Source organism: Tetrao urogallus (genome assembly GCF_951394365.1).
Source record: "Tetrao urogallus genome assembly, chromosome: 1".
NCBI lineage: Eukaryota > Metazoa > Chordata > Aves > Galliformes > Phasianidae > Tetrao > Tetrao urogallus.
This window is the reverse complement of record NC_136813.1, coordinates 117,022,114-117,041,976: the sequence shown is the minus strand read 5'-3', so window position 1 is coordinate 117,041,976 and position 19,863 is coordinate 117,022,114. Positions and strand designations below refer to the sequence as shown.

The window sequence follows — 19,863 nt, the reverse complement described above, 5'->3', positions numbered from 1 at the left end:
TACTTTTTAAAAGTCTCTTAAAAGTATCCCTGTGCCCTTCCCCAGAGGTGTGCAGGACACAGATTGGAAGCTACCTTGCTGAGCTAACCTGAAGGCAAGTGAAATATAGGTCACAGCAGGCAGGCTCTTATCTGAAAGGAGACAGGACAAGAACTTGGCAAGCCAGAGACAGAGACAGATTTACTGTTGTGAACTACAAGCTCTCGTGACTCCAGTCTGAGCCTGAGGATTTGTAATACTGTCATAGTCAGTTTCTCTGTCACTGCTAGCTTTACTTTTTGTAACGAGTGGAATTTTTATTTGTTGTCATGTTTTTTTTTTTTTTTTCCACAAAAAATACGAAAATAAAAAGTAATAAAAAAAAGAAACATTTTACTGATGCCTGCAGAGCCTGTGACAGTAGCTTCAAGAAGACGTACAAACTGTATGTCCTGGTTCATTTTCATTTGACATCTTATGGCAGACCCTATATATAGTAGCCCATGGATGAAGGGATTGCAGGTTGTCTTATATTGACTTCTGGACACGGGTTTGATCTAGAGAAGGCATACTGGTGGAAAAAAAATAAGCCTTCCTTAGATTTCAATTCACAGTCAATCAAGGCAGATATTAAAAGGCATCTATCTGTCTTATCTTTGGATCTTTATTCACAAGGCAGACTAAACCATTACTGTTTACTACAAATATCTATTGGTGCACCCTTGGTTTCTCATTCATGTCTTTATGAACTAGCTTGTAAAGACAGCTCTTCTCCTCACTGCTTTCTTTAAGATTGAATCCAACCCAGCAGTGGGAGGAAAGTTGCCTTCTTGTTTGCTAAACTTGCAGTGCTCTGAGATTGTTGAGATAGTACTTACACTGAATGATCTTTAGGGTTTCTGTTCACTTAATGCAAACTCCTGTGCTAGAATTATTGTACTCTCTATTATACAAAGACTGCCAAGAACAGATCTCTGGAGCTAAGTGCTTGCTTTAGTATATTAGTTCCTCAGAAGCACCCTTTAGTCCTCCAATCCAGTAGCTGCATCCTTAGATATTTTAGAAAGGCAAGCTACTAGATGTGGCTCTCTCTTGAATGCCTGGAGTAAGGATACAGTGTCTGGAATGAAAGTGGTAGAAAGTTACATTATTAAAGGAGGTTAAATCAGTGTCATGGGCCAACAAGCTGGAGAGACAAGTAATTCATATTGATTGAACCAGACTTTACCACACACATTCATTAAGAATATTACATTAAAAATCCAAGGCATACATTTTGATTTTGCAGCAGATTCTTTGAGGATGTGAGACAGTTGCCTAGCAACTTCTGGATTCATCACCCTTTCATTAAGTGTTATATTTAACACTTTTCTTCCACTACTTTGAATTTAAAATCTTCCCTGAGTAATGAAGTCAGAAACATATTTAACAATAGTTCTGTATTGTTAGCATAAAAGATATTCTCTTTTTACTTCCTTTATCTATCAGCAGTAGAGTCTAGAAGAAACGTATCTGACTCCCTTGTTATTCCCTTGCACCACACTGCACATGAAACTGCAATGGATGTTTTTGCCCTGAAGAGCTCAGTCTGGAAGAAGCTGGCCTGAGATGAGCTAACAAACATAGGACTTAGCAGTTGTATTTTTTTCTAGTAGTAAACTTCAAAGGAAAAAAACAGAGCCAACACTACTGAAAGCGAAGTTTTGGCCCTTATCAGTTAAATTGTGAAAATGGTATTTTCGAGATGTGCACCACAACAATTCATATCTTTTAGTGACGTATGAAAAAACCACTTTCTGGTGGAACTTATCTGCGGCACTGTTTTGTGACAAACTCCTAATGGCAACTTCTGTAACTCTCAGCCTTCAAATACAGTCCTAGATTTCCTGTCAGTTTGGTGGAAGCAGGTGCTCTGAAAAAAAAATGCTTTTAAAAGTCATTCCTAACCTTGGCACTTTCTTATGAAAGCTACTTTGTCGTTATTTCCCTTTCTAACTTCTCTTTCATTTCAGTAAGTACAATAAACAAATAAATAATACTTCATGATATCTTGTCAATTTAGTTCAGAAGTTTTCCAGTGAAATACTGCAAGGGGTGATTGCCATTTCAAGTTGAATAACTGAGACTGATCAATCTATTTCACTCTCCTGCTATCTACCCTCTGTTGACCTCCAGTAAGTGAAGTAAGTGTAAATCCATGTAGTGCATGTATATGCCAACTGAGTCAGAGTAAGAGGGTGGGGTAACACTGTAGATTAATTACACGGCAAAAAAGGAAGCAAGAAGGGACACATAGATACCATCTGCATAACTTCCTGGGAGGAAACTGCTAGTATGCACTTAGGTAAATGGCTGAGAACAGAGTGATATGAGATCGTGCTATCAGCAGTGCTTGCTGGCTTGGAGAAAGCACTGGTATTTTTCTGAATGGGGCTGTATAGGAAGTCCAAGTCCTGGCATAAAAGCAGAATTTACTTCAGCACTCTGTGACTCAATCTGTAGTCCTCTGCTAGGCATCAGAATAACCTATAAGGCTGTATTTGATCTGTGGGATCAGAAACCGGGAGAGAGGCAGCAGGGCTGTGCTGTGTGCACAGGAGTGGTGGAGCTAGAGAAGAGGAATGTGTGAATATCACACTCAGCTCGTGAGACTTTACAGTCTAGTGTAATATAGAGACAGAGGCCTAAATTACATCTTAACCTGGGGTGTATTTAAAACCAAGATGCTTAAACTTGTGCCAATAGTTATGTGGGCACTTGTTTCAATTTAATTTGATTAAATATTTAAAGCATTATGAAAAAGGCTGTATTAACATGGGGGGAAAAAAGGGTCTAAGTTGTTTTCCCTGTGGACAAAACCTTCCTTCTCAAGTTTCAATTCTCATGTGTAACTTACTTAACATTGAATAATCTTTTCATTTCGTATCTGACATGTGGCGAGGAAACAAAAATAGAAGCTCAGAAAAGTCAGTGAAAGCTCATGGTAGAATACTTAGCAAACCCTATTGGATTCATGCAAATAAAATCAGTGAGGTCATATATTCAGCTGGGCACACATCCTCCTCCTAGCCATTATTTGGCTGGACAAGAAGCAGAATCTAGTATGAAGTCTGGAAAATCAACTGAGTTTTAATAGTTAAATTAAGGTTTGCAAAACATCACAACCAGAGAAGCATAAACTCCAAATTAATGAACACAGTCCTTCTGCAATTGACATTCCTATTGTGTCACGCTCTCTCTTCACTTACCCCAAAGTATTGTGCACTATTTTCAGGGGCAGATAATAGTCCTGACCTGGCATATCTTACTGTACACTCTGCATATAAACAGTGGCAGGGAGAAGTGGACCATACATGGGAATAGTTTTCTAAATATAAGATGAGACAGCGTATGAAAAAGACATTGGAACAAAGGTATGATGAAGGGGTTATGCAAGGATCCATTCACTGTGGCTCCTTTCAGTTTGGAATGAATTAGATCCTCATTAGCATATTCTCTGTGCTTCCTTTGTAAAGTTAGGCAGGTATGGTGCTGTAGACTAGATGCCACTTTTGCTTAGTATAAGCCTATCAGCTGCCTGCCTATCAGCTAGGCAGGCTATGAGCTGTATGCTATATGAGAACAGACCTTGTAGGCTGGACTTTGTCATATCTGGAGTAAGTGAAACTTGTTTCTCACATCTATCTAATGTGTGTTTCTTCTACCCTGGGAGCAGTGGAGTGAAGTGCAGCAGATGATAAATGGTACCCCAGTCTATATGTATCAGGACTGCAGCGTGCTCTCTGAGGGTGACACTGATCACTGGCTTCGCACCAACTGGATTTATCGGGGTGAGGCAGCATCTCGCATTTATGTGGAGCTGAAGTTTACTGTGAGAGACTGCAAGAGCTTCAAAGGTGAAGTGGTGACCTGCAAAGAGACCTTCAACCTCTACTACATGGAGTCCGAGCAGGATGTCGGGATCCAGTTCCGCCGCCCAATGTTCATCAAGGTTGGTAACGCTTGGGTGAAAGACCGTGTCATCTCTTTCAGCTTAAACTGGGCGTGATCTCGCTGGCTAGGGGAAGCCAGGAGAACCAGCATGTGGGGAAGGGAAAAGTATAAGTGTTATCCTTAGAATAAGCTTTGCCCTAGGTGCCCTCTCTGGTGCTCAGAGCGGCCTCTGCCAGAAATGGCAACAGTTTTCAAATGAGATCAGACCTCCAATTCTTCTTAAATCCTTATTAAACTGGGCATAAATTAGCTGAGAATTCTAAAGGATTATAACAGTGCCCCATTGTTACATCAGTTTTTAGAAACAGTAAAGCGGAGACCAAAAGAATTTGACTTGCCTTAGGCAATAAATCAAGAATAAACCAGGTGAAGAACAGAACCCAAATCAAATCTCTGTGCTTCTGATCATTTGCTCTGATTGTTATCGGATATAGGGTCTTCTTTTCTACATCTGGAGGTGTTAGCTTGTTTTAATGAAATTCTCCCTTGTGTGAAAGTATTCAGCACCACTACATTTTACCTGCTGTTTCTCCTGATGTACTGCTATCTTGTCATAGAAATATTTGAATTACAGAAAAGGGAATGCCAGCTTTTTTGATAGAGAGACTTCTGTAACTATTTTCTATTCTAAAAGAAACCACAGACCTAGATTATTTGACTGCTCTTTCCTCTGCAGTTTAAATGACATGTTATGAAAACAAAGAATTGTAAAAGCTACAACAGGAAGAGCAGGACTAGGGTAGCTGATTCTCCTCCTCCCTTCCCCACTGCACTTCCCCTCTGGCTGGGGCCTACTGCACATATCTGTTGACACCTCCACAACTCCTAAATCTGCTTTATGATCCCACCACCAGGAGCAGCTGCTCTGCAGATTCTTTAATTGACCATCTAGCTACCTGGAGCAGGTGCTGTTCAGTAATAGGGAGGGGCCTACAGTGGAGAGGATTGTTTTTCAAGGTCTCCAGGAAAAAAGACCACCCCACCTGCAGTCCAGCTTTTCTGTATCACATCTTGTCATGGAGGCCTTTCCCATCTACCCATAGAAAATGTTTCTCTCCCAGTCTCATTGTTTTGTTGGTGAGGAAGTGGAAAGTAAAAGTGTGGAAGCATTTTTTCATCCAAGTGTTTTCAGTGCTTAAGAGTACTGAATACTGCATGATGAGCAGCTTGAGTAGAAGCTCTGATCTGCATCAAGTGCAGTTTGGAAACAGCTGTAATTCACTGGTCAACTTCAAAAACACATCCCTAAGTGCTGCTGTGATTTTCTTGTATATTGATTTGCAAACAAAAATTATCACAGGAGAGATTTGCTCCTGATTTGTTAATTTCTAGTAGGGGTAGTTCCTACAGACATCCAAGATCACAGATCCAGAACACAGTGTACTCTGTAAGACAGCAAATTACTGCAAATGAGTTGAAAGGAAATGGTGAAAAGTATGGAAGCAAGAGATAGTGGCAACCAGTCATTAACACTTCCTCCAAGAGCAAAGAAAGCATGCAGTGCACTGAGATTAGCAACAGTCAACCATGTCTGAGAAAGTCCTTAGCATAAAATATGTTTGACAGGCATAGGTATCTCAGAGCTGCTGCCTGCTCGGATGTTAAGCTGTTGTCTTTTTCTCTTTTGCTTAGCTCAACACTGTGGCAGCAGATCGGAGTTTCACAAACAGAGACATCGAATCTGGTGCCATGCAGCTGAACACAGAAGTGTGCCCCATTGGGAAGCTGTCTCGTCGGGGCTTCTACTTAGCTTTCCAGAACTCTGGGGCTTGTGTAGCAATGGTGTCTGTCCGAGTGTATTACAAGACTTGCCCAGAGGCAGTACGAGGCCTTGCCCGTTTTCCAGAGACACTAGCAGGTTTGGAGGGGCTCACAGAAGTGCCTGGTGTCTGCGTGGAAAATGCAGCTGAAGAAACGGGCTCTCCCCCAAGGATGCACTGCAGCACAGATGGGGAGTGGCTGGTACCAATGGGCCGATGCCTTTGTGTTGTGGGGTTTGAGGAAGTCGATGGGAGCTGCGTAGGTGAGTATACAGACAGACAGTGGCTGTAGGCCATGGGAGAGATTCCAGGGAGTTGGAGATCAGAGTATCTGTAAGCACAAAGTGAGTGTAGGGGAGTTAGTGTGTCCTACCTCTCTCTTGCCTGCCCTCTGTGCCTGCCAGGCATTTCTTATGCCTTTTCTCCCTTGTGTAGCTTCTTTTCCAATCGTGATTTTCTCCTTATGTGTCAAGTGTAAGACTTGCAAACTCCTCTCCACTCCCTCTTGGGCTTCATCCAGGAGCCTTCAGCTTTAGAGTTAGTTTCTGCAAGCTGTAACTGTGTGATTGACACTGACTCACTCCACAACTGGTTCCCAAGCCTTAAATGGAAGCCTTGTTCTTTCAGGCTGATGGATCAGATGCATGGAACAGTGCTTGTCCTGTGACTAGAAAGCTGAGAGCCAAAGTGGGGCTGATTTCTCCTTTATGCTCTCTTCTGCTTGGACTGGGATGGCTCTTCTGCCATGGGAAATTGTATAAAGCACATTGCATAATACCATCTGTACCTGGTTCATTTCTGAGGAAGAGCAATTAGCAGCCATAGGGATCACTATGGTAATGGAATGACAGAGTGAGACAGGGCTCTTGGAGCACGCAGGGCAGGGCTCCCTTTGTCACTGAGGGGACAGGATCCAGGTTCTTATGGCAACTACATGTGTATGTCAGGGGAGAGCATACATACTGTGGTTTGGGAAATATGTGTTAATGCAGAGAAGGAGATAAAAACACATCTCTGTTGTTGTCTTCAAAGCCATGGAGCATAAAGCTGAGACAGTTCAGAAAACAGGAAAAGGAATCCATGCATTGCTTCCAGGATCAGCAGAGCGACCTGTCTTTCTGCTCTGTTCTGCCCTCGTTTCACAGCAAGGATTTGGTGCCCCTTTGAATCCTCACTTTTTGCCACTCACTTTGCTTGGAGAGCTAGCAAAGGTTGAAACCCAACATCCTTCCCCTTCTCCAGAAAACCCCTCTCTTATACAGCCCAGCCAGTTTTTCCACTTAGGTACTACAAGAGCTCTCCCCGCCCTCCTGAGAGCACTCCCCTGGGAAGGGGCAGGGAAGCTGTCATGTCTGGACAGGCCCTGGCTGCTATCACTGCACAGGTTCATTTTTTGTCTGTGCTTTCATCCTACTCTGCCTAAGCGCAGCTGTAACTTCAGTGTCTTTTGTATGACCTGTAGAGAATAGGGAAATCTCCCAGGAGGAAAAGTGAAGCGAGAACCTTGCAGGGACAGGGAGAGGTAACTTCATGCCCCAAGAGCAGTGTGTTATTTGAGCATTAGAGGAGATGGTGAAGGTTGCCTTTTGGGGGACATCTTATGTTCCTTTCTCTTTATAAAGATGTTGTGCAAAGGACTGGGAACAGCCCATATCAGGATGAGCACTGAGGTAAGGGCTTCTACTTTTGCTCTCTTCCCCTTCAAACGTGAACATGGTGACAGAATGGAGGAAGAAGACTTTCAGGCAGAGATTTCTAGTCCTGATTTTTGCCTTAAGCAAGAAGAGAATTAAAAAAAAACCCAATAAACAAAAAACAAAAACAGCTAGTCTATGATCCTTGCCTCATAACAGGGAGGAGAATCTGATCTCTAGTACAGGACAGGTGGCAACAGAAAGCCAGAAGACCTGGTTTTGAACTAGTTCATTCAACCTCTTGGTTAATTTCCAGCTGTACAGAGCTCAGCCATCCCATCATCCCAGAAAAGTGGTTCCTGCCCAAAACATTACATCTCAACCTCTCACAGCATTGCATACCTTGCTGTCAATAAGCCTAGACTTCCATGATTAACATCTTCAATTAAGTCATTTACTGTGAACCCAAGAGGCTGGCGGTGCCTCTGGATTATATTCTGGTTTCTTGATGGGCTCTGCAGGGTGATGGGTGAGTGCGTTACTGATGCTGAGCTCCATGTCAGCATTACTCTGGTGCCTGAAGGGAGCCTGATGCTTGCTGGCAGTTTCAGGACAGGAATACTGGTAGGGAAGAGTTAGACCACTGCTTTTCTCTGGTGCTTGGTTGAGCAGCACTAATCTCGCCCTTTCTCAGGCTTGTTTTTTGCATCTTGTTGCCTGGAGCTGGGTCTGGAGTGGATGCCAAAGGACCCATGAAGCCAAGTGCCAAGGAATGAGAGAGAGAGTGGAGTGGAGCTGACTTCCAGCAGAGGCAGCTGCTGACCTCTGATCTCTAGTGACAGGACCCCAGGGAATGGCATGGAGCCACATCATGGGAGAGCCAGGTTAGGTGATGGGAAGAGGTTCTTCAGTAGAGGGTGAAAAGGCTGTCCAGTGCAATGGTCACGGCCCCAAGCTGTTGGAGTTCAAGGAGTGTTTGGATAATGCTTGCAGACACAGGGTTTGAGTTTAGGGAGCTGCTGTGTGGGGCCAGAATATGGATTCAGTGCTCCTTGTCGGTGCCTTCCAAATCCGGATTGTTCTGTGGTTCAGCGATTCTATGGCTAGCGCTCCTCATCGCCTCGCTCAGCCTGGGGGAGCCAAGGCAGAGACCGCCCTGTTTCTGCCAAGTGAGCCCAGAGCGGCTGCGCCACAGGCAACTGCAGGTGGCAGCGCGCGGGCTAAAACACCTCACGGGCAGCAACGGCAACGTGGCTGCCGGCCAGCTGCCGCGGGGCAGCGCCCACTCACCCATTCACATGGCAGAGCCTGCCATACCCACCCCTGCCCAGCCGGGCGCTCCGGGATAGGCTTCGCACCGCCTCCAAGGCGGGGCTGGCATGGAGTCTCTGAGTGGGGCCGCCGGTTGTCCGCCGGCCCCGGCCCGGAGTTTTGGGGCAGCTCCCCGGCACTGTGCCGCCACCTGCCGGCCGCTCCTGGCATGGTGGCAGGGGGTGCGTGGGCCCCAGTCGCTGTAGCGAGGAAGCCGAGGCGCCAGGCGCCGGCGCCGCAGCACCTCATGCATGAAGCGGCGGAGAGTGCTCCAGGCAGGTCGTGATAGCTGAGCCGGGGGCTCCGTCCTAAGGCGCCAGGGCCGCTCCCCCCTCGGACTCGATCGTGGCTGCGGGGCTATGCTGTGGATGCCGCTTTCCGGGGCGCCGGTCTGGTCTGGCCTGGACTTGTTCGGGCTTAATTGCCCGAAACTCTATGGCCTCATTCGTACCGCCCGCGGGGAGCTGCCCCCTGCTGTCCTGACCCTCCAGACATGCTCGGGCCCGAGCCTTGGCCACCTGGAGGCATACTGATGTACTACCGATCGTGCTACAGGCAGCTGTGTGCCATCGCTCCAGTCTGCAAGCACCTGGCCCGCTTGGTTTTTAGCATTGACGTAGCCTAAGGTGATGGGACTTGATCAGGCAGACTGGTGCCTTCCCTACCCCCTCCCAGGTTTCTCCCTTCACCCAGATGTTCCTTCTCAGTGCAGCCTCACTGCTTGAGCAGGGAGGTTGGACTAGATGATATCCGAAGGTCCTTTCCAACCTCCCTGCTCAAGGAGCATCCCTTGGAACATAGTACCCAGGATTGTGTCCAGATAGATCTTGAATATCTCAGGAGAAGGATACTACACAACCTCTTTGGGAAATGTTACACTATTCAGTCACCTTAACATTAAGCCTTTCCTTCTCCAGGATGAACAGGCCCATTTACCTCAGCCTTTCCTCATATGAGAAATGTTCCACTCCCTTGTTTTAATAGGCCTTTGCTGGACTCAGTCCAGGAGCTCTGTGTCACTGGGGAGCTCAGAACTGGACAAAGTACTCCAGGTGAGGCCTCACCAGCGCTGAGGGGGAGAATGATCTCCATTGATCACATAGTTTAATGACAGTAGCTAAAAATGATAAAAACTGTAGTGGGTGGTTCTGTTATTTTCTGAGGTTGGAAAGAAGAGAGACATGCTTTAATGCAGCAAAGACAGTGTCAGATGTTACAGCTAGAGAATGATTTGGCTGTGCATTTTTATAGGACTGGAAACAGGAAACCTATGACACATGTTCTCTTGTATTCCATGTTAGCTTCCTAGCCAACCACATTCACTGCTTTAGGCAAACTGGTAATTATCTAGATATTCATTGCGGCCCTGCTAGAAGATATTCTGGTACAACAGTTGTAAAGATGTTTCTGCTAAATAGCCCACTAGCTATCTCGTGTGAAGTTGGCAAGCAGTAGAGTATGAGGAGTACAAGGACTTGGAACCCGTAATTATAGCCTGGCTGAGTTCTTTTTCTCATGCAACGTTCTGGAGATTCCACTTCTTTGGTCTACAAAACCTTTCATAACATTGATCCCACTTTGAGTTTGCATCTCTTCTCTGTGTGCCCTGAGAAGACAATTGATATATGTGACCTTCAAGGATCCCTTCCAACCCAAATATTTCTGTGAACTAAAAGAATTGAAGAAAAGCAGGCATGTAAAAGGAGTGTTCAAGAAACTGAATGAAACTGGCCAATTGTTTCATAGAATCATAGAACCAAAGAATCTTGGATTGAAAGGGACCTTAGCAATAGTCTAGTTCCAATCCCAGAGGGCTACCCACTGGGTCAGGCTGCCCAGGGCCCCATCCAACCTGGCCTGGAACGCCTCCAGGGATGGGGCATCCACAGCTGATCTCTGGAGCCTGTGGCAGTGCCTCACCACTCTGAGTGGTCCTCCTAATATATAATCTAAATCTCCCCTCTTTTAGTATAATACTACCCCATCTTGTCCTGCCACTATCTGCTTGTGTAAAAAGTTGGTCGATACTGTTAAACTTATGTTAACTTATCTCTTCACAGCCTGCCAGCGAGGATTCTACCGTCACTCTCTGGAGACTAAACGCTGCCTGAAGTGCCCCCCAAACAGCTTGTCCAATGAGTTAGGGGCTAAATCTTGTTCCTGCAATGCCGGCTTCTATCGGGCACCTTCAGAAGGCCAAAACATTGCTTGCACCCGTGAGTTGTGGCTGGAGAGAAAGAACTAAGAGACAGGAGAAAATGGAGTGCTTGAAAATAGGGATGAGAGATCAGAGAGAGAGACTGGGGGGAACAGAGGGCATAATTCAAAATGTACCAGCAGATGGGAAACTGCCTCCTTACTTTGGGTATTATCAACTGGATCAAATACTTTCTTTCATGTTTCTTGTAGGTCCTCCCTCAGCTCCCCGCAATGTCAGCTTCTCCCTTATTGGCACACAGCTCAGTCTGTGGTGGCAGCCACCCAGTGACCACGGTGGGCGAAAGGATCTAACTTACACAGTCTTCTGTCAGCGCTGTCATTTCCAGTCATGTGATCCATGTGAGCCTGGTGTTGTATTCTCCCCGAGTGCTTCAGGACTCACCAAAACTGCTGTGGATGTGGATGGCCTAGAAGCTTACACCAACTACACATTTGCTGTGGAAGCCCATAACGGTGTCTCAGGAATGGGACCTGCTCCACAGAGAACTGCTCCAGCTGTCTGGGTTGCAGTTGGACATGCAGGTTAGCAGAACCAGAGAATTTTTCCTGCTCACCAGAAAAAGGAAGAGGAATCTCTGTGAATGTTTAAGCATTCTCCATCTTCTCCTTCTGTCTGCTACATGTATTGGTAGGGTATGATAAGTTACCTCTTGCCTCTGTCATGTGAAGTCCCTCAGTCATATTTCTTGCATATCAAAGCAGCAGTAAACATTACCCAGTAAGAGCTATGAATCCACCAAAGACTTAACAGATCTGGGGAGGTTGAAGCCTTTTCTGTGACACACTGCTGTAGTCCAACCAAAATACTGTTACGTGTGTGACAGGAAGAATGGAGCCTATGACATTACTCAGATATTGCAAAAAATCAAACACAACAGAAATCCGGATGTAACTGAAAAGGCAAACTTTGAAAGTGTGGAGAAATAAAGATGTTAAAAACATTCTAGTTCTCCTTCATGCATATGTTTGTAGTTTGGCTTCAAGTTGTCTAATTTGGTTGTCCTGTGAATACTTTTCAGAGTGCTGTGAAACGTGATTATAGACAAGTGACATTACAGTTCTCAACAGCCCCTAGTACTTTCCTCAGTTCTGATTTAGTGACAAAATACAACTTCCTCTCTCTTCTTCCTGTTGCTGTACAGAGGCAGTATAGTTCTGAGTTTGGAAAGTAGAGCTGCTTTGACTTATCTCACCACTTCCTGTTGATGAAGGACAAGGAGAGAACCAGTTTTGATACTTCAAACTGCAAACTGTTAAAAATAATAATTTTATTAATGAATATTACGCATCTGTGGTCCCTGAGAGATTTAGAGCATGACATTTCACAGTACACTTATGAAATGTAGTTGCATTCATGAATCACATAGGCTAGTGGTATTACTGTCGTTGGAATAGAAAATCCTAACATTTTGGTTTCAAATTGAACACTTTCAGTACAGTGCTGTGTTAAATGTAATTTCTTGAATCACTGATTTTGTTTTGAGGATGAAAGATACATAATTCTTCTGTTGGGGGAGATACTGCTGGGGAGGTAAGCTATTCCAGCAAACTAATTACAACTGGAGACCTCATTTTCTTTTCACTGTAGAAGAGAAAGGTGTGGCAGTGGTAATGAGAGTCATTTTCTAGTTGCACAGTATGACCAGAGAGGGAAAGATAGTGCCTTGGATGGAGAGAGGGCTTATTTTGCATTGTTTGTATTTCATACTGATGTTCTTCATTTTCCACCGGCAGCTCCAGTGACAGTATCCCAGTTTATTCTGACACAGAGAGATGACAGTAGTCTGTCAGTTTCTTGGCTTGCCCCACGGCAGCGCAGCCGGACCTCGGTGGAGTATGAGGTCATGTTCTTTGAGAAGGTGAGATCTGCCTCATCTGTTCTTCCCTCTTTCACCTAAAGTTATGAAAATGTCCTTTTTGTACTATGTTTTAGTAATTTGGCCTTGTTTGATTTCTGCAGGGAGAGGAGGCACGTTACACAGTGAAGCACCTTCTTGAGCCAAATGTCACTCTGACAGACCTTCAGCCAGACACAACCTATCTGCTTCGTGTGAGATCCATCACACCCCTTGGGCCTGGGCCCTACTCCCAGGAGCAGGAATTCCGCACCCTTCCACCAGGTAAAATACAATTATCGTATGTCGTTAGTGAGAAACTTGCTTCTCCATCAGATAGTACATGCATATAGTACATTCGTCTCTTTTTGTGTTCCACCAACTGAAAGGCAGAGGAATCACACTCCTGCATTCCTTGTCATCAGGGCCAGGCCTTGGTGACAAAGCCTTATTATGTACACAAAAGTCCTGAACACGGAGTCAATTATCTTTCATGCTTTCCCATATTCAATTTTACTTTCCCTTTCAGAACTATTGATCTCAGGTTTGTATGTTGTACTGATAAATTAGTTACTATCCGTTCATTTAGTTCTCCTGAGAGATACTTTGATTCTGTACTACCAATGCACTGCATGATGTTATGATGTGGAATACCGATAACAAAAATCATAAAAGCACAACGGAGTCTAAATGAAAGAACAGTACTGTAGGATTCACATCTGGTCACTCTGCTGCCTGGAAGACAAATCACCATAATTCACCTAATACTGATAACTGGTGGAAGCTGCTTGCTATGTTCCTGACAAATAATTCTTGGTCTTTTAAATGACATGGCCATTCTCTTTGTCTCTGCAGACACAGGAGCTCTGTCTGGTGGAGTTGTAGCATCTATTGTCTTTGGAGTTCTGCTATTTATTGGCCTGCTTCTGGGAATTCTGTTCTTTCGACGAAAGTAAGTGTTGATTTTTGAAGTTGAAAAAGGTTTAGTATAGGCTATGGGAGCTTAAGACAAAGTTAAGAAGGGAGAAACTGATCTCTCAGAGGAAGTTGGACAAGTTAGTTAGAATTGAAAGAGGAAGATCAGCATGTTGCAATAAGATGGACTGATTCTCAGTAATCAGCAATTTTGGAGGGGTTGAAAAAACAAAAATCCATATCATACTGTTATCATGCCAAATAAATAAAAATATTGTTATGGTACTACAGTTTTTAAAGCTGCCATTCAATTAAGAGAATAGATAAATCCAGTCATTTCAAACAATTCTCCATGTAACAATACCTTAATGGTCACCTACCCAGATATAAAGTTCTGCTTCCTCTTTAAGTGTCTACAAAGCTTCTACTGTTTGTTTTAGATCAGTCATTGTATTGAAAATGTACAGAAAGTATGAAATAAATGGAAATTAATCTGTAATTCATCAAGGATAGAACAAAACTACCTGTATGGAAACAAAGCTCCATTTCTAAATGTACAGGAGATACTGCATTTTCTTGCCAGCTGCAAGACAGAACTCTGCACTACCCAGAGATCTATGCCTGACCAACTAGGGCATAGTCCCTAGAAGACTTGCTTTTCTTTTGCTATCTGTTAACCATTCAAGTTTCATGACTTCTTGTGTTTCAGGAAGACTCACCGCAGACAGGCACGGCCTGATTACAGTACTTCAGGCTTTGATCGAGGTGAGTTGGAACCAGGGAAGAACCTAGAATAGATTGGAAGGAATTAAAAGAATTGGAGTTTCAAATATCACAAGAGCATGGTTTTTCTGATGCAATATGTCTGTTTCTAGAATTGCAGTATTTTCAGTGTACGTTTGGTATATTTGTGTACTTCTCTTGTTGGAAACCTCTGGATTCGTCTCTGCTTCTGTATCTTTGCCCTACCTAACTTGTCCAAGGTGCTGACAGGTTAATTAGCCCTTTTGTTTCCCTTTACCTTAGAGAAGGTCTGGTTGAAGCCCTATGTGGACCTGCAACCATATGATGACCCCAGTAGAGGGGTTCTGGAGTTCATTAAGGAACTGGATGTCTCTTGTGTCACTATGGAGAATGTGATTGGGGAAGGTGAGTTTGTTAGTCTTCTCTTCATCTTTCAGTTCTCTCATGCTGCTGTTCACTTGCAACTCTTGAGCTCATCTGTGACCTATGATTTCTGTTTGTCCTCAGGGGAGTTTGGGGAGGTCTATCGTGGGTCTCTGCGGCTCCCAGGGAAAGAGCGTATTGTAGTTGCCATCAAAACCCTCAAGTCAACATATTCAGACTCACAATGGTGGAACTTCCTGCGTGAGGCAACAATTATGGGGCAGTTCAATCACCCAAACATCGTACATCTGGAAGGAGTTGTCACCAAAAGTAAGAATGTGGGAAATGTTCCTGGAATTACAGTAGAAAGTGGCACATTCCTAGGAACATTCTTAAGAAGAGATTATGTCAGGGAGGCTATGTTGGGAAAATATACATTGTTATGTTAGCATAAAGGCGAGCAATGAGGAAGGGAGGAGAGTTATGGATTTCCAGAAAGGTCATGAGGTAGTGTTAGTAAAGGTCTTCTTGGGTTGGTGAGTGGATATGAGGTTGGAATAGTGTAAGGGATGGTGGAAGGTTATGTGTGTGACACAAGGAGAAATACAAAATCACTGCAGGAGTTCTAAGGGGAGGGACATCCATCTAGCTATGCCAGTGGAGCAGGAATGGTGGTTGAGGTTAGGTATGGTTCTCTGTTTTGGGGGAGTATGGAGAGCATTGAAACACAGATTGCAAAGGAGAACTGCGAAAGGGTGACACTTTCATGTTTTCCTCAAGGAAGGCCAATGATGATCATCACTGAGTATATGGAGAATGGAGCACTGGATACCTTCCTCCGGGTGAGAGACCTTAATCTATAATAGCTTGAGTACTGCTAAAACTTGCACTTGACCTGGTTTTAGGACCCTAAGAGAAGACTAGAAATAAGACCTAGACATCCACATAATTTTTGCTCACTAACATTTCCAGTCTCAGCAGCTGAAGAAGCTCAGTATCCAGAGTGCTGTCTTTGGCAATTAAAATGCAGGTGCCTAATGATGACTCTGGAGACTACCACCAATACCTTGGTGTGAACCTGTGGGGTCCTTTGGGCTACAGCACCCGCTTTTGCTTGTTACCACTACAATCTTTGCAAGTTGATAAAGTCAGTATCTAGAAATCAGCAGAGTGATGTTACTTTGGATGGGGTCCTGGGCAGCCTAGTCTAATATCAGATGTGGAAGTTGGCAGTCCTGCATGCGGCAGGGGGCTGGAGCTTGATGGTCCTTGAGATCCCTTCCAACCCAGGCCATTCTATGATTCTATGATTCTACAATTCTATGATTCTATGACTTGACCAGGGTCTTCTCTCACTTCTTGCATGCAGGAGAATGAGGAAAAATTTAGCCCTGTGCAGCTTGTGAACATGCTGCAGGGAATAGCCTCCGGCATGACCTACCTTTCAGAACACAACTACGTGCACCGGGATCTGGCTGCTCGCAACATCCTGGTAACACGCAGCCTTCAATGCAAGGTGTCTGACTTTGGTCTTTCCCGAATATTGGAGAATGATGCAGAGGGAACATATGAAACCAAGGTAATGCAAAAGCAGTCTCTGGAGAGATAAGGTCTCAGTCTTGTAAGTGAGCTGCACTCTTGGGAGATCAGGCTTCTGCTGGGTAAGAATGGCAGAATTTTTTTTGTAATATGAAACATGGAGAATTTGGAGGAAAAAATCTCTTAAGAAACCCCATTATAAAATTGCAAGTCATTATGTGATGGAAAGTGGTGCTTTTCTATTGAGTCCATGTTGATTTTGTTTGCTAAGAGAATAAGTACAGGAAATGTAGTTTTTGAAATGAAGCAAAATAAGATGTCAGATATTTTGGATTTGGTTAATAACATGTAGCCTTGAAGACAGCCCTGCTGTGAGCAGGAATTTGGAGTAAGGAGATGTACAGGTCCCTTTCAAAGAAAGCTCCAGTGATTCTAATACCATGTTTCATTGAAAGTAGGTCTGTTACTGGCATCATTATCTTACACCACAGCAGTGGTTTTGTGGTTTTGAATTCAATTGAACAGGAGGCTTAAACTCATTCACTTTACTAGATTATTTCTATCTTTTTGACAGATTTCCCCAGAGTAGATTACACATCACTTTAAGAGAAGATGGCCCAGTCTAAGAAGTAGTTTGTGAGCTGTTTGCATGAAAGCACTGGAGAAGCATAACTCCATGATACAAACTGTGTACACTATGTCTTTTCTCTTTTACAGGGTGGTAAGATTCCAATCCGATGGACAGCCCCAGAGGCCATTGCTCATCGGATTTTCACCTCAGCCAGTGATGTCTGGAGCTTTGGAATTGTCATGTGGGAGGTGCTGTCATTTGGTGACAAGCCGTATGGGAATATGACCAATCAGGAGGTAATATACCTTGAGCTCTCATGCCAGTTTAAGGTTATACTTAAGGAATTATTTAAGGTTATTATTTAAAGAATATAGACCTTACTTGTTCTTCTTCTACGTGCAATTTTGCCATTCATCTGAACGCATAACTACTCTCTCCTCTGCTAAAAATCAACGTGGCCAAACTTTGACTTGAGCAATAACAGAATCCTTTTGTCTCACTTGTAAGGAATGTGTGCCCTGAATCACAAATGGAGCTAAGCTAATAAAAGACTGAAACCAGATGTGTATCTCACTTCACGTTTTGACATCCATTATGTTTTCTTATCCTTTGCTGACCAAACCCTACGTTATACATACGTAACCTGCTTCAACCCCTTCCCTTGCATCACACTGCATAATGGTGAACTGTCTGCTCCCAGCCCCCTGGAGGTCTCTGGTCCTTCTTTTACACCTGGACAGAGTTTTATCTGTTCTCTGTGCAGGTGATGAGAAGCTTAGAGGACGGGTACCGGCTCCCCCCACCTGTGGACTGCCCATCCATCCTCTATGAGCTAATGAAGAGCTGCTGGTCACACGATCGAATGAGGAGGCCTCATTTCCAGGAGATTCGGGCACAGCTGCAACACTTCAGCTCAAGTCCCCATCTCCTCCGGTCTGTTGCAGACTTTGATCCCAGGTAAACAGACTGGCGTCGGAGGAGGAGAGATTAACTGGGAGATTTTTGCCTCCTGTTCAAACAGGAGGAGAGCTGATGTTAGCAGTGCAGTCTGGCAAGAGACACGTTGGATGTTCTGTGAGCAGAAGGTAGTAATCTTTCTCTCACGGTGACATAAGGCCTAGCCATGGCTCTGGGCAGTCTGATCTCGCTGCAGAGAGCAGATTAGCAACCTAGCCCTGGTAGAGAGTTTTCTCTATCAAGCTACTGTCTCATAGTACTGACCACTTAAGGTATTTGCCTGGCTAAACCAGGGTTTCACCTGCTTTTAGGGTAACGCTCCGGCTCCCGAGCTGCAGCGGATCTGATGGTATCCCCTATCGATCTATTCCCGAGTGGCTGGAATCCATTCGCATGAAGCGTTATATCTCCAACTTTCGCACTGCGGGCCTTGACACCATGGAGTCAATTCTGGACCTCACTGCTGAGTAAGGACAGGCTAAGTTTCCACGGGACACACCAGGCTATTTTGAAAATAGTATCAATCCTGCTATCTGAACAGGAAATCACATTTACTTGTAAGGCTTCTTCATCCTTCCTTATGTGGGTAAATGGAAGTGGAAAAGCCTATTGCCCTGTAAGGGAGTGAGTAGTCACAGATCCCGGTGCACGTAGTTGTGTTCTGAAAGGTAGGTCACACACAGAGTGAGACTGTTTCCCTCACTGTCCATGCCTGAGACCTACTGGGGGCCTGAGCTGCTCTGAACTCCTATCAGACACAAGAGAGCGAGAAGAGACATCAAATAATTCCCTAACCTGACCATTTCTCCAGTCTCATATGACTTGATTAGAGAATTTTCTTGCTCGAAGTCGACAGCTAGTGACTTTCTCTCTGTATCAGCTAGGCACAGTTCTGTCCTAGAACCAAGTTCTTCTGGGCCCTTTAGAAGATCTAAGGCCAAATGCTTTACCAGTGCAGACATTTTCTGCTGTAGGATTGGGAGCATGCGACCAAGTATAACCAGAGTAGTTACATAAAACAAATGGACAGGTGCAGTCCAGGGACTCTACTAAAGAGTTGAGACACGGCCCATATCAGAAGAGGGCATAGATGCAGTACTAATTTTATAGGAGCATAAGCCTAGTCACAAGGTGGGGAGAATCCAGTTGACTGTATGGGAAGGGGTAGGCAGGAAAGGGAAGTAGCGCCTGGATGTTTCTTCCCTCTAGAGAAAAAGGGGTAGCAGGAGGTACTGAGGGAAAGGAAGCTTTCTGAACTAATGCTTAATAACTGTTTCTGCCCTTAAGCACATCCTACTCTGCAAGGCACAAGAATAGCAATTCATTTTTTCCTTTCTCTTCCCATTTCCTTCAGGGACTTGAAACAGATGGGAGTGTCACTTCCAGGCCACCAGAAGAGGATTCTGTGCAGCATCCAAGGCTTTAAGGAGTGACCAGTTGTTGCTCTCTCAAGCTTGCCAAATGCTGTCTTACCAGATATCACTTGGAATCATTCCTATGGCAATTGCTTCCAAATGAGTGACTGGGACAAGAAAAGCCAAACAACCAGGACTAAAAAGACTTATGAGGCAACACCACCTGCTCTCATTTCTGTTTCCCCTTGCTTCAGCCAGCAGTACTTTTCAGAACACTGGTCTTAGAATCTGTTCTCAATCCTGTCTTCTACTATTAGTTCAGTGCAGCACAGAATAATCCCTGTAGTCCACTTTCAAGCCAGGTAATCACATGGAAATATACATACAATTGCAGCGTGGGGATTGGGATAATGTTTTAAGATTGAAAATGAGGATTCAGATGCTATGGGACCTGCAGAAAACATGCATGAGGATGCAAACAGAGGTTGGGCACATTCACTCCCTGATGTACGTCCCTTCTCATTCAGAAGCATGTCTTCCTTATTTCACGATAGGAACAAACTATTCAATCTTTCACAAGGCTGCTGCTAGGGGATATATTTTTAAATTAAGCTATTCTTGTTTTAAGCACCACCAAGTCATGGTGTACTTTGTTCTTTGAAGGAGAAGTTGGGAGTAGCAGCGCAC

The 19,863-nt window shown here is 44.4% G+C and overlaps 1 protein-coding gene across 1 annotated transcript in view; it reads left to right on the top strand.

Moving 5' to 3' along the window:
- EPHA1 (EPH receptor A1) overlaps positions 1-19,254 on the top strand; it is a gene marked incomplete at both ends in the record, with an annotated part of 30,370 nt that extends 11,116 nt beyond the window's left edge. The window contains 16 exons of the mRNA XM_079541361.1: positions 3,695-3,970; positions 5,605-5,995; positions 10,738-10,893; positions 11,087-11,419; positions 12,632-12,756; positions 12,858-13,017; positions 13,588-13,684; positions 14,357-14,412; positions 14,674-14,796; positions 14,899-15,084; positions 15,535-15,596; positions 16,124-16,333; positions 17,011-17,160; positions 17,628-17,821; positions 18,133-18,288; positions 19,176-19,254. Coding sequence (XP_079397487.1) covers positions 3,695-3,970; positions 5,605-5,995; positions 10,738-10,893; positions 11,087-11,419; positions 12,632-12,756; positions 12,858-13,017; positions 13,588-13,684; positions 14,357-14,412; positions 14,674-14,796; positions 14,899-15,084; positions 15,535-15,596; positions 16,124-16,333; positions 17,011-17,160; positions 17,628-17,821; positions 18,133-18,288; positions 19,176-19,254 — 2,754 coding nt within the window. The remainder of the gene's footprint in view (positions 1-3,694; positions 3,971-5,604; positions 5,996-10,737; positions 10,894-11,086; positions 11,420-12,631; positions 12,757-12,857; positions 13,018-13,587; positions 13,685-14,356; positions 14,413-14,673; positions 14,797-14,898; positions 15,085-15,534; positions 15,597-16,123; positions 16,334-17,010; positions 17,161-17,627; positions 17,822-18,132; positions 18,289-19,175) is intronic.
- Positions 19,255-19,863: the final 609 nt, after the last annotated feature.